Raw genomic sequence first — 13,464 nt, 5'->3', positions numbered from 1 at the left:
TATTTGAGTTTATGGGCTTGATTTCTCATTGTTCTATTTCGATTTTTGAGATTATTTTTGGATATCTCTTGTGATTTTCGGATACAAGTGATGATTTGATATGGTTTCATTAAATTGATGGCTTGGGTTTTCATGTATGTTGGATATTCATTGTGTTTCATTCTATGGATACATTTGATGATTTAGTTGAAACTAGATATCTTTTGTGATTTGTGGAAGAATGGATTCATTGAATGATTTAAACTATTTTTGAAGTAAAAGTAGAACATACCTAAGATTTGCATTTGAAAACCTCAAAATATGTGTGATGAGCATGAGATTAGGTTGTTGTCATTATTTTGTTTATGTTCTCTTTTATCAAAAACCCCTAAACTTGGAACTAGGTTAAAATATGATTAGTTTGAATAGAGATTAATTTTCACAACACAATTCCTCGTGGGATCGACCTCGCACTTGCAAAACGCTTTATTGCAAACGATTCGTGCACTTGCGAGTATATTATAATTTGCACAATAGTGTGCAGAATGCGAATTCTGAACACTACTCTGAATTCATAAATTCTGTAACCGCAGAGAAGATGAAAAAGAATAGAAGAAAAAAGATGTCGAAAATATGCTTGAAAAATATATTTTTATCTAAATTCCAAAAATAGTTTATAGCAGTTTTAATACAGTTTCTAACTGTTGAAAACACATTTTCTGACTGTTGAAAAAGCAATTAGAAAATATAGTTTCTGATAGTTTAGAAAAATAGTTAAGTATTCAAAAATATTACTGTTAGAAAAGCAGTTGTACACATAGAAAAAAAAAATACACGTAATTAATAATCTCGTGTGCGACAATGCAAAGTGCTAAGTGCGTCTAAAGCGTCAAAGCGACATGCGTGCGTGCACTGGGTGATGCAACTAGTACAACTAGCACATATATACTCAAAATCTTATCTAGTATAAAAGTATGATAAATGCTTATAAAACACACAAAATACTGATAACTTTTCAATGTGAGACAAAAGGTAATAAAAGAAATAGAGGAAAAGTTGAAATATTCAAATTTAAGATAAATTTAAATTTTCATATATTCAAGATAAACTTAAATTTTTATGAAATAATTTTCAACAACCAGACGCAACTCCACCAACCACTACAGCCAACAACCTAGACACCCAAATCGAAAGCCATAGTGTCCACAGCCGCTACCGCCCAAGACATCTTCTCCGATCACTACCGCACCACCATCTTGCACCACATCAGTCCACCATGCTCACGGAGGTGGAAGAGAACTCACCAGGAGAGAGACCACCGAGGAAGCAGATGAGGAGCCATCAAATAACAGGGAGGATGAGGAGAAACACCGAAAAGAGAGGAAGATATTTTGAGAAGCTTGCTTAACAGAGACGTGAAGCCACCAAAAAAAAAAAAAAAAAAAGGGAAAAAGAAAAAAGAAAAGGTGTGCTTACTAAAGTGCCCGATGAATATGCTTCAAATTGTCACGTTATGTCAAGATTAACCAACTTTAGTATTGATGGTTTAAAAGTCATGACAGCAATAACTCAAGCTAATTGCTCGGTGAATTCTTACCAAAAAAGGTTATTGGATAGAGCTGTCCCGCTTCTTCAAAGACCTTTAGATTGTTTATTAATGTTTTTTCAGATTGTGTTTTTTTTATTTTTTTATTTTATTTTATTTTATTTGAAAGTGCCATAAAGATAAAAAGTAATTTTGAGTATTTTATATTTTTTTTGTTTATTAAAGTTTTTGTTTTGAAAAAAAAGAAAGAAAGTGGTATTAGACAAAGCGATTCAAGTTAGTGAAAGTGCTGGAAGTTTTAGATGAAAATATCAATCAAACTCTGATTCCACTACAAACAAATAGGTGAGTTGAATAAATTATTTAGTAAAATCAATATTTGTTTCAACCTTTCGTCATTAATAAGAGGTTTTAAATTGTCTTAAATATGTTGGCTCTGGGCTTTTTATAAGTAGTTAACAAACTTATAGACCAAACTGGCCGGAGGGGTTACAAAAAGAGCGAGAGGAAGAGAGCATGTGTAAAGCTCAGTGTCAAAACGTTATATACATCCAGTAACTAGGCTCCATTTCTATATACAGAGAGTCAGATTGAAACATGATTAGGCAAACTTCAACATTCTTCAAAACCGTCTGCACTAGAATCTGGCCAACTCATGCTACCCAAAAGAGCATTTAGATCTTTCACAAGCTTTCATTTTTTTGGATTCAAAATATTCAACCATCTACATTTCCTGCAATCACCAAATGCCACAGTTTGAGTAGGGAAGTTAGACAATATACTTAGCAAATTTTGAATAGGAGTGCAATACACAATGAGATGATATATGAAGGCAGGCAAAATTTCAATAATTACGTTAGGGTTACAATGAACACAACTACCCAGTAAATACCTATGCTTTCACCACCCAGAAGGCAATAAATCAAGTTGTTTTGGCCATGAAGGTATACTAAATACTGTGGACAAGCAATTGAGCTTCAACATGATCCATAACTACTAACTAGTATACTCCCAACATAAAAGCAACCTATGCTTCTTAGTGAGTGCAAATCATTAAGAGCATGGCACAACTAATTGGTCCCAACTTTCCTAGTCATTGACTTCGTATATCCACAGAATAAAAGAGAACAAGTATGAATGGAGAATAAAAGAGAACAAGTATGAAGCTAGCTCATGCATTTAGTGACTTTGACTATAATTAATGGTCCCCTGCTCTCCAGAGTAACAAATGCCCCGATATTAGAATGCATTCAAACACACACACACACACACACAAAAACAGCAATATGTGTCAAACATCTATACAGATTAGATGAAGGTACTGGGTAAAAAGCATTCTTTTGCTCTTTCAGTAGATAGCACACATACACTTCGACATTATTTGTTGGCAGTGCCTTGTAGAAGATATGAAGCCTTATTTCGGACCTGCAAAGCAGGAAGGTAGTTTATAAATAAAAACACTATAAAATACAGAGATAATGAAATAGTTTGATTCCTTACCTTTGATGCAAAAGACCTTAAGTCTGTGCTTGCAATTTGGCAAGAACAGTTTCGAAGATAAAGACACCACATTTCATTAATTACAGGCTTATTCTCTAGCATTTGACTAACCAAAAGCCAATTCTCTGCCAAAACCAAGTAAATGTACGTCTTGAAAAGATCACAACTTTTATCTTTCACATTAATTGAGATAAGCAGTTGCAGGATCCCTTCTTCATCAGTAGCCTGAGAAAAGAATTACAAAATATGACCTGTAAGACCATCCGACTTGGCTTGAAAGAAGTGAAACTTTAAATTCAAACAGAATTTTAGAAGGGCCAGCAATAGTTGGCTATTATTTGGAGCTAACTTATTCGACAGAGCTTCCCTATGCTGATATTTATACATGGAGGCCACCGTCCTGAGGTTGAACAAATTCATGCTTTTTGCAGATATAGCAAGAGCTTGTCCATTAGACAGCTGATCAGGGAGCTGCAGCTCTCTTGTGAATAACAATGAAAAATGATAAGATAAATGGTCTGTAGAGATTTGATACTTATTAACACAGTGCAAGAAACTGCAATATACAGTCACTCTAAACTACTCAGAAGTTTTTTTTGTTTGTTAACACAATATATTAAGGGAACAAAAGCTACGATTAACTCGAGGCAGAAAATCATTGTATACAAATCACAGATTAGAATAGCTAGCTGAGTTCTTGATGACATGGATGTATTGGTGATATGTAAATTAAACTAACATCAAAATAAAATCACATACACAAAATTAGGGTTTAGTCTTGTTAACTTTGCATAAATGTAAGAGAGATGAGTTGAATGCCTATACAAAAGCATAGCCAAAATGTAATGAGAATACCTTATCATGAAAACAACCAAGAAGAAATTGATAGGCAACTGCACTTCTAAGTTGCTTACTACGAGTACTGATTCCTGAAATACATTCCACAGCTCGCAAGCAGTTCAAGTCCCTAGGAACTCTGCATTTACAGCAAGCAATCAGCATCATAAGAAAGAGAAAGTGGAAAAGTGAATAGCAGGAGGCAAGTAAATAATATAAACTGAGATTTACTATATGTTTCTAATTACTATGGCCAGGTATTGACCCAAACAGGTTAGAAATTTAAGGTTTCTGACTTCTGATCAGACGGGGGTTGATAAAGGTATTCCATTACTTAGCCGTACTGAGCCCCTAGGGTATCTGAGTCGAGCTGAATCCGAACACTCAGTCAAAAGATCAAGTTGAGAGTTTCACGGATAAGATAAACAAAGAAAGAAATGGTAAATCCAACTTCCAAAAGCGTCATGGATCTCAGAGATACGGTGGATCTGAAATGGGAGATGCAATGTGAAGGGTTAGAGATGTATACCTAGAGAGAGAGAGAGAGAGAGAGGAACGCGAAGGGTTGGATTTGAAACTCAAGCTTATCACCAAGCTAAATTATATGTTAAAGCTTAGTTCATTTTATTTTTTGAACGAACTTAAGCTTATTTACTACCTAATTAACCAATCATTCCTCGTAAAATAACTATCATCACTATTTATACCATTTTGCAAATATGTATTAATCATAGTTAATTATTGTTAATATTATAGCCTTTGAGTTAATCAGATAAATTAATATTTTGTTTATGAACTAATAGAAATTAATTTCACCAACTTTATATTTGTTACAAATCACATATACTTTTATGAAATAGGCTACTTATATTATATTTTATGACCTTATCTACAATCTTAAAACATCCAATCACGAGCTTATATAAGTATATTTTTATAGTATATATGTACATTCATACATAAATACGTAAATATACACATAAATATCAGAAACCATAATCACAAGGATTTAAATTATATTAGGAAAAGGAATCTCTTTCATTTCTCTAAATGCTTAAGATGGTCTTACTACAAAGTTAAAAATAATACTATAAAAAATAATAAATAAAGTTATACGAGTTTATTCGAACTTTTTACGAATAGAAATGAGTTTATACGAGTTTGGCTTGTTTAATATATGAGCCTAAATTCTTTTCAAGTCTAATTCATTTAATAAACAAATCAAACTCGAGTAGAGTTTGAAATGCTCATGAATATTCCATTCATTTATAGCCTTAATAGAGTCAGACACAAGTCGAGACAGAGAAAGCTTTGTGGTGGGGAGGTTGAAAGATAAAAGAAATCAGTCCTAGGGTTTCTGACTTTTGACCCAATCATGGTCGGTAACCACAATCTATTATCGATCTCGAGCCAACACCTCTTGGGGATTGAAAGTATGGGTTGGCTCTGTGACCTCTCACATTGCCTAGGAATGGGGATGTGCTTCTATGTATAAATATATCTTTCTTGATATAACGCATTTTAAAGCCGTGATGGTCATTAACCTATCAGAACTCCGCAGTTAAGTGTGCTTCTGCGAGAGTAGTACTAAGATCAGTGACCTCTTGGGAAGTCTGATTCGGGGGAGCCAAAAGCGGGCAATATTGTGTTATTGGGAGTGGATCGTTACAGGCTCAGCTTAAGAAATTCAGGTTGGTTTGGACAGGTGGGTTTCTTTCCCAACTCCTCTAACTATCAGTCAATTACCCCACCAATCAAAGGCCGTGCGAAAATCTAAGCAGGGTACTAAATCTCAATTGTCAACAACTTATCAATGTGAAAACCTAGCAAAATTAAATAAATATAAAATGAGCGAAGGATATGCATGCAATCAGCAAATTATTACAATACAACATGAATAAATGCTACAAAAGATCATGAGAAAGAGATCAATGCCTTTGTACAATAAAACAAATATGATGATTGCCAATCCAAATGGCACCATATTTAGTCATAATACATAAATATAGATCCAAAACAATCAAGTGCGAGTTAAAAACCTGCAAGCAAGTGATTTTCCAATTTCATTACAGCTGGTCTTCCATTCTTTGTCTGTGAAGTAACTGATAAGTGATTGCAGACAGTCGTACAAAAGCAACGCCAGACCATGAAGCTGGTGATCTAAGAACAGACAGACAATGACTTCAACTAACTCTTCAGCTTCTGAGGTTGAAAAGATAGAATGTTTGTCCCTGCAATGAAAATAGAATACCAATAAAGAAAAAAAAAAAATTAACCAGATCCTAAATTTTACATCATCCACAGCATCTTATACAGCATCAATAGGATATATTAGTAATCACACTTGCAGATTTTGACAAACAGATCAACCACCACAAAGCCCATGGTTACACCAAACATATGCGTAAGTGTTTCCTAAACAAGTAGTTCCATTTGTCACTTACCTTACATGACAACAAGCTGCTGCAAATCTGATCCAAGCTCTAATATTTTGGGGTGGCCCTCCACAATTAGAACCTATAAGGCAGGATTATCAGATGTTTAAAGAAGACCCTAAAAATAAAAGAGACGAAATTTTTGACTAGTTCACATACTATTTGTTCAGGAGATACACAATCATTTTGAATCACATGTAAGCTAGCTACCCATACCTGACATCACAGGCTTGCAAGTCAAAACAACATGAATGAGCAGTTATTCATAGCTGAATGGTTTTTGACATGATGGAAAGTACTAATTTGTTAGAGCACTAGCAACAGCTTCCCTAAACTCCGTTCCCTTCCCTAGATATAGGGAAAACTCATAAAAAATCATTGAATCAGATTCTCTTGTTATTTCCTAAACTAAGGAAACACCAAGGGAACCAAAAGTTGTCTCCTAGATCTAGGGAAGCAAAAGTGGTTCCTTTAACATTATTTTAATATAAAAAGCTTTATCTTTTCTCTCTTATTCCTCTAGTATTTCTTTGAAACAATATTTAAATAATTTATCTTTCCTCTTTCTTTCCCCTATCATTTAATTTAAAGAATATTTAAATGATATAGGAAAAGAATTTTTTTTATAAGTAGAGAATTTTATAAAAAGCGCAAAAGGCGCCCCTAAGCATACAAGAAGTATACAAAGAAGAAACCAAAACAGGAGAGCAAGAGGAGAGAGGAAAAACACCCGAAAAACCCAAAAACATAAGGAAACCCAAAGACCCCTACAAAACCAGCCCACAAAACCCAGAGACTAAAACATTACGTCAGAGGCCCTCTTGCCTTGCCCCGGCTAGAACCAAAACTCCTAGCATCATAATTAATAGCGCACTCTAGGTTCTTCACTTCACGACATCCTTTAAACTTAGGAGTGAGGACAGGAGCCTCTAGACGATGCTCCGCATCAATTAGAGCCATGAAGTCTAAAAAGGCCTTCTCATTCCCCTCGTGAGAAACCCCCAAAATTTGAAAACAGAGGCAAAGATCAATAGCTGTCCCGGGAGATCCACCAAGCTTATCAAGACCACCTCCCCGCGAAGAATCATCAACAAAAGCTACCCCGGAAGACTCGCCCACTTCTGAAGGAGAAGGAGCTGTGCCCTTTGGGAGAAGAAAGCCACGCCGAAGGAAAGGCTGACAACCCTCGTCAAGAGCAGGAGTAGACATTAACCCATCCTTTGATGGTTCAAATAAGGGCCTTGGTAGCATCCCCAAATGACGGCAAGGAAGGAGCTTTGGGAACACCGAAAGTCTCAAGAGCCTCCTCAAGCAGAAGCTTATCCATTTTGCCAACCTTATTCTTCCGGGAGTATTTAAGCACAGACTTGGATTCCGAAGGGTAAATAGGCGCTCCAGACTCCGACATCACAGGAAGAGAAAAACCCAGCCTTTCACCAAGGGCTGCCGCTTCTGATAAGCAAACGCCAGAGGCCGGACCAAACCCATCTAGAGCCGGAGAAGGAGCCGGCAAATCACAATAAACCTCAGACGAAGACGGCAACAGAGGATCCTCACCTAGGGCGAATCTCACCAAGGACGCCGAAGACAGCTCAGCTGCAGAAAGCATCGGGCTGCAACCCACGTCTGTCTGCTTCGGAGAAGCGGCAATCACCTCCACTAAAGCCGCCAGAGATGAGACCTTCAAAGAAGAAGGAGAGTGCACAGCAGACACCGAGCACTCACCTGACGAACAGCCTGAAGCAAACGGTACCGGAAATGCAACGGCGCCCACCGAAACCGTCGGGCCCAAGGTCGAACCCGAACTCGTTCTCAAACCCACAGAAAAAGCGTTGGAGCCCCGTACCTGATCAAAACCTGACACGAAAGACTTCTTAGACCTACATCCCACTCTACTGGACCTATCCCTAAAACACCTCCAGCCCAACCCATAACCACTCTTAAGCAACCGACCCAACCCAAATCTGCCTATTCTCCACTTCAGCCCAACAGAGGAGTGCAAGCCCAAAAAAGGCCTACGCTCATAAACCCAACCGATCCACGCTTCAAAAAGACCAAGAAGCTTCCTGAGAACCCCAAACTCCTCTGAGGTGTCACCATCACACTTCTTCGAACATGCCAAACTGCCTCTTCTGGACACGAAACCCTCTGAAGCGTCACCTTCACCCACTACAGCCCTCTACATGGAACACGCCAGACTGCACCCACAGTACCCTCGAAACTTGGAGCCACCAACAAGAGGGTCTTTACCCAGTGGATCAGAAGAAAAACACTCCATTGCGTAGCAGTCCACCGCCTGCCGGATCATCTCCTGCTCCCGACCCATCGGAATAATCTTCTCCATCTCACACCAGACCACAGGCACCGACTGAACCTGAGGCCTGTCAACTACGACAGTAGCCAGCGAGCGTACCACCTCAGCGAACGACAAAACACCCGCGACCTTACCCAATATCTTCCCCACCAGAGGGCCACAAGAGGATGACGACACCATTGAGGAATCAAAAAAAACCAATACTTTGCTCAACTCCCCAGAAACACGACCCCACCCCCGCCCGTCACGGCCTTCAGGGAACACTACCATTCCTCTCCGGCCACCCACATCGTAAACCGCCACCTCCAAGAACCGGCCGGAGCTATTACCACCTAACCGAACGATGGTCACCTTCAAACCCTCCCTGAAAGATTTCACGAACAACTCGGAACCACGATCTCGCGGCACCTCTTCCACCATCAACAACAGCCAAGCTACGCAACGCTCACCTAGCAGAACCCACCCCGAGAACCCATTCCTCTTTTCCAGCACCCTCAAGTCAACAGACCCTTTCACCACAGCAAAGGTGAAAGATTTCGCCTCCACAAAGAATCGATTCTCCATACCCAACCCCACAGGATAACCCCCGAGGGGATTCGCAGCAGCCACGCGGCGCTCACATGACTGAAGACCAAGAGACGCAAGCTGATCAAATCCAACAAACTCTATGGAGTGCAGAACAACTCTTAACTTAGCACTCCTATACAAGACAGAGAGAAAGAAAGGAAGAAGGGAGATATCTGAGGATGAAGACTAGCGGGACGCACCCACACGCACCACCACTGGGGAGAGGAGAGGGGAGAGAGGAGAAAGGAGAAAATATACATTTTAATACGCTCCCTAACCCTGCTTCTCTCTGCAAACCGGACACCAACAATATATAGGGAAAGAATAAGGGAAGTTATTGTAAAGTTCATTTGAATAGGAAAGCAAAAAGTGAGTTTTTTCCTTAAATTGAGGAAAAGTTCAAGGGAAGCAGCTGCTAGTGCTCTTATAGAATTCTAAACTATAATTTAATTAATGATATTCATTAATAACTAAAATCTTTTGGTATAAAACAATCAAATGCATTGTTAATGGCCAACCCAGCTTCATGAAGAAAGTTCCAATTTTAGCATAATCTGCGACATATTGCACATAAGCATATTGGTCATTATTGAAGATGACAATAACTGTCACGTCATCATGCCAAACACCACAACCCATGTGAATATCCTTATCAACAGGATACCCCAAAAAGATACATGACAGTTGTATAATATAAATTTTACAATTTACATGCATGCGCGTACGCACACACACACACAATCATCTATATTATGTTTATCACTAATTTGTAAAATAGACACCAACCAAGTCAAGTTCTTCAAATTTTATTTTTCTCTAATATCTGCTATAGACCTATAGTTCTCAAGTTCAGTTCATAGCCATAAAAGTTGAAAAATTTACAAGACATTGCATCTATAAGGAGAGAAAAATTAAAACATAAAATTCAGCATGGGCAATATACAGCAAAGTAAGATGAAGAATTTTAGGAACCAAAAACAATTCCAGGGTGTGTCAAGATGGGGAGAGGGAAAAAAGGAGAACAAAGCAACTGAGAATAAAAAAGCTAATATTACTAATTGTTACTGTGACACCATATCTATCAAACATATTCATAATGACAAAATGCAGAATATTGCTAAAGAGTAGAAAGACCAACAGTTCTCTGCATTTTACAGTAGTTTCACATTATAAAGGAAGAATCTCTTGCCAATAATAATAACCTTATGTACCCATATATAAACTCTTCCCAACTTCTCAAAGATTATAGTGGAAAAGATTTTGAGACCACACTCTAAAGAAGACAAAGATAGATAAATTTATCATGTTCATGAGATATAATCTGTCCAATATGTATGGCGCATGACAAAACTTGGTAAAGAGTCAAGAAAGCTTACCAGCAAGCAAAGATTCTCTGTTGGATGATAACTTAAATTGAAATCCATAGATTTCAAGAGCTCCTTTTAATTCAGAATAGCTGGGGAACCAATCAATTCGGCCAGGCTGTAGATGAACCAGGTCAAAAGTGACAGCAGATAAGCCATGGTGACTCAGAGAATACCAATCATAAAGAATTTCCCCTTTCCACTTTTCCAGTATAACAATCAAACTTGGCTTCCAAGAAACAAAATAAGGTATACGTTCACCTCATCTTTTGATGACAGGATAGTACACCAGAAGTCACATGCAGATGTCCTCAATTCCTCTTTTGATGAATATAACACTGATAAACCAAAAGATAAGCACGTGAAAAAAGAAAACATTAGATGACTATTAATTGGACAAGCTATATGTAATGCATATACTTACTCAAATTAAAGGCCCACATGGCTATTGATTTTTCTACATGACCACATGTAAAAGCCAGTTTTAAAAGCCAGCCATTTGCTAACAATCCTTCAAGGAAAGTGTCTCCTGCAAGAACATATCAAAGTGGTAAGTGAATATAATCTTCACTGAAAGATTATGTATGGTATGAAAATCTTTGGTGTGGAATTAAAAAGTAATACATTTGAAAAATCAGCATGAGGGGTGACAATTTATAAGTAAATATACAGAAATAATTAACCACCTCTTTCTGAAGTGAGTTCCAACAGGGAATTGAGCTCATTCTTCATGAAAGACTGCAAAAGCGCACAACTTCCAAGCTCAGGAGAACCCAGAGGCGGTGGAACTTTCTGCAATTCATGGAGAGGGAACCAAACATAAAGAACCATCAGCAATCCCAAATAGGGTTAATCTCAAACTCTTAAGATAATTAAGCAAGCAATTAGCTACACAGCAATGAGATTTCATTCATTGATTATGTAACCTGATTTCCAAAAACCCGCATGCCCCACATGGACATATCTTCCTCACCGCTTATTTCTCTCATCTACATAAAAGAGTTTACATACTCATTTACGAAAAGAGGATATGTAATACAGTGACAATATCTTAAAAATAAGAATAAGAAGAAGAAGAAGAATACTATAGGACAAGTTACTGTGCCTGATTTTGGCATTGATCAATCACTTCAGTAAGCGAAGCTTCTTTGGTATTGACATCCTCGTCTGAGTTGTAGTTTTTTTGGGCCGTTGCTTGTTTAGACTCCCTCTCGACAAGTTTGCTTTTCTCTTTGTAGTAGTCACTCAAAAGATCATCCAATCCAATAACCTTCTTCCTGATTAGCATTGAAAAGAGACATTCCAGTACAGAAATACATGGCGTTTCACCAATTTACTAAAGAACATCATGAACTCAAAGCGGCCATATTTGGGTTCCGAATCAACTCTAAAGATTTGATATAAATGAGAAAATTTTCGGGAAAAAAAAAAAACAAATGAAAAAAGAGAAGGGATCATTTTCAACTTAATTTTCCCACAATTACCTCCAAAATTTTCACATAATAAACAAGAGGAAAAAAAAAAAAAGAACTTGAGAAATGATGGCTCAAACCATTAAACGGGAAAGGAAGTTTTCTATTTCATATAATTGAGAGAAAGAGAAGAGGCACCTACAGTAAACTTTGAGTTAAGGAAAAATGAAAAGGGAACAGTAACTATTAAAAAATAAAAATAAATAAATAAATGCTTATAGCGCAAGCCCCTAAAAACCCAAATGCACAATTGCAGTAAAAATGACGAAGACGAAGATAACAAGTTTATGAGATTTTCTCAAACTGAAAGAGGGTAAAATAAAATAAAGAAATAAGGTATGGGAAAGGTTTTTCGTGAGAACCTTTTCTTCGTAACAACGGGGGAGCTGAGAAGCCCGTCTTCGAACTCAAAATCTAGAGCATCCATATTTGCCATCTCTCTCTCTCTCTCTCTCTGCAAAATCCCTACTATCGCTTTCTTTCTTCTTTCCACATTTTATAGTGAGAGTAGCGCCAAAGCTCCAAACCGTGCGGCGCCTTCCAAGTTTAAAAAGCTTTCGCAGTACGCCGGACCAAACTGGATAGATGACCCGTTAGATCCGCTTCACTAAGGCTGTTTCGATTTTTTTTTTTTTTTCATATATATTTTTCAAGTGCTTTGCTGCCTCTAAATAAAATTGGTCAATCAAAAAACAATTTTTATCAACTATAAAATACCGATTAATACTAAAAGGAACCTTTGGACTCGTTTCGGTGTGTGATTTTTTTGAAAAGTATTCAAAATTATGAATATCTAGAAAATTTGTTTTTTGAAATTATGTTTGGATGGTTTAGAAAACCTAACACAAAATTAGAAAAAATTGAATAAAATCCTAGTAAAATTTGAATTCTAAAAAACAGTATTTGAAAAATAATTATAACCCAAAAATGCCCTTGATCTTTTTAAAATTGACGTGGCTGTTGTAAAATCAAATAAAATAATAAGACAAGATAAAGAGATTGCAATATGTGAAACTAGTTCTTCAGGAACTATGTATGATTCCTCTCAATTATTATGTCTTTACATACAACTCAATACTCTTTTTTATAGATATGGAATCATAATGGGAGGTTAAGGAATATGAAATGGTAGTACATGAATTAAAATGCTACATCAATATATTACATGAATGTTATGGAATTTGAAAAGATGACATGAATGTGTATAATTCCAAAAGATGGAACTAAATAGTCATCCATCAAATGCATGAATGCATTCATAACACTCCCTTTTGAATGGCCATACACTAAGAATATGCCTCGTTAAAACCTTGCCAAGAAAAACCCAGTGGGAAAAAACTTGTGGCGAAAGAAAAAAGAGTACATTATTCTTGTGTAACGTCGTATGCTTTCGGACTACCTCATTAAAACCTTGCAAAGGAAAACCCAGTGGGAAAAACCTTAGCGAAGG

General features: G+C 37.1%; 1 protein-coding gene across 1 annotated transcript; it reads right to left on the bottom strand.

Moving 5' to 3' along the window:
- Nucleotides 1-1,941: 1,941 nt before the first annotated feature.
- On the bottom strand, nucleotides 1,942-12,622 carry LOC133877946 (uncharacterized). Its single transcript, XM_062316405.1, has 13 exons — nucleotides 12,377-12,622; nucleotides 11,648-11,819; nucleotides 11,469-11,531; nucleotides 11,229-11,334; nucleotides 10,967-11,071; nucleotides 10,804-10,880; nucleotides 10,555-10,660; nucleotides 6,307-6,379; nucleotides 5,902-6,093; nucleotides 3,881-4,001; nucleotides 3,026-3,250; nucleotides 2,894-2,950; nucleotides 1,942-2,258 (listed from the first exon to the last, which is right to left on the bottom strand). Exons 1-12 carry the CDS (start codon nucleotides 12,448-12,450, stop codon nucleotides 2,903-2,905), a joined length of 1,362 nt encoding a protein of 453 aa, XP_062172389.1. The 5' UTR covers nucleotides 12,451-12,622; the 3' UTR covers nucleotides 1,942-2,258; nucleotides 2,894-2,902.
- Between the last annotated feature and the right edge of the window lie 842 nt (nucleotides 12,623-13,464).

Source organism: Alnus glutinosa, chromosome 9 (genome assembly GCF_958979055.1).
Source record: "Alnus glutinosa chromosome 9, dhAlnGlut1.1, whole genome shotgun sequence".
Lineage (NCBI taxonomy): Eukaryota > Viridiplantae > Streptophyta > Magnoliopsida > Fagales > Betulaceae > Alnus > Alnus glutinosa.
Note: the sequence above shows the minus strand (reverse complement) of the source record. Positions and strands in the feature narration are given on the sequence as shown.

Excerpts from the sequence above, each read along its gene's own strand:
- LOC133877946 (XM_062316405.1), bottom strand. The coding sequence starts at position 12,450 with ATGGCAAATATGGATGCTCTAGATTTTGAGTTCGAAGACGGGCTTCTC. Across the intron at positions 10,661-10,803 it reads TCCTGTCATCAAAAGATGAG|CCTGGCCGAATTGATTGGTT; the intron begins GTGAACGTATAC and ends GTTCATCTACAG. Across the intron at positions 4,002-5,901 it reads GGAAAATCACTTGCTTGCAG|AGTTCCTAGGGACTTGAACT; the intron begins GTTTTTAACTCG and ends CTGTAAATGCAG.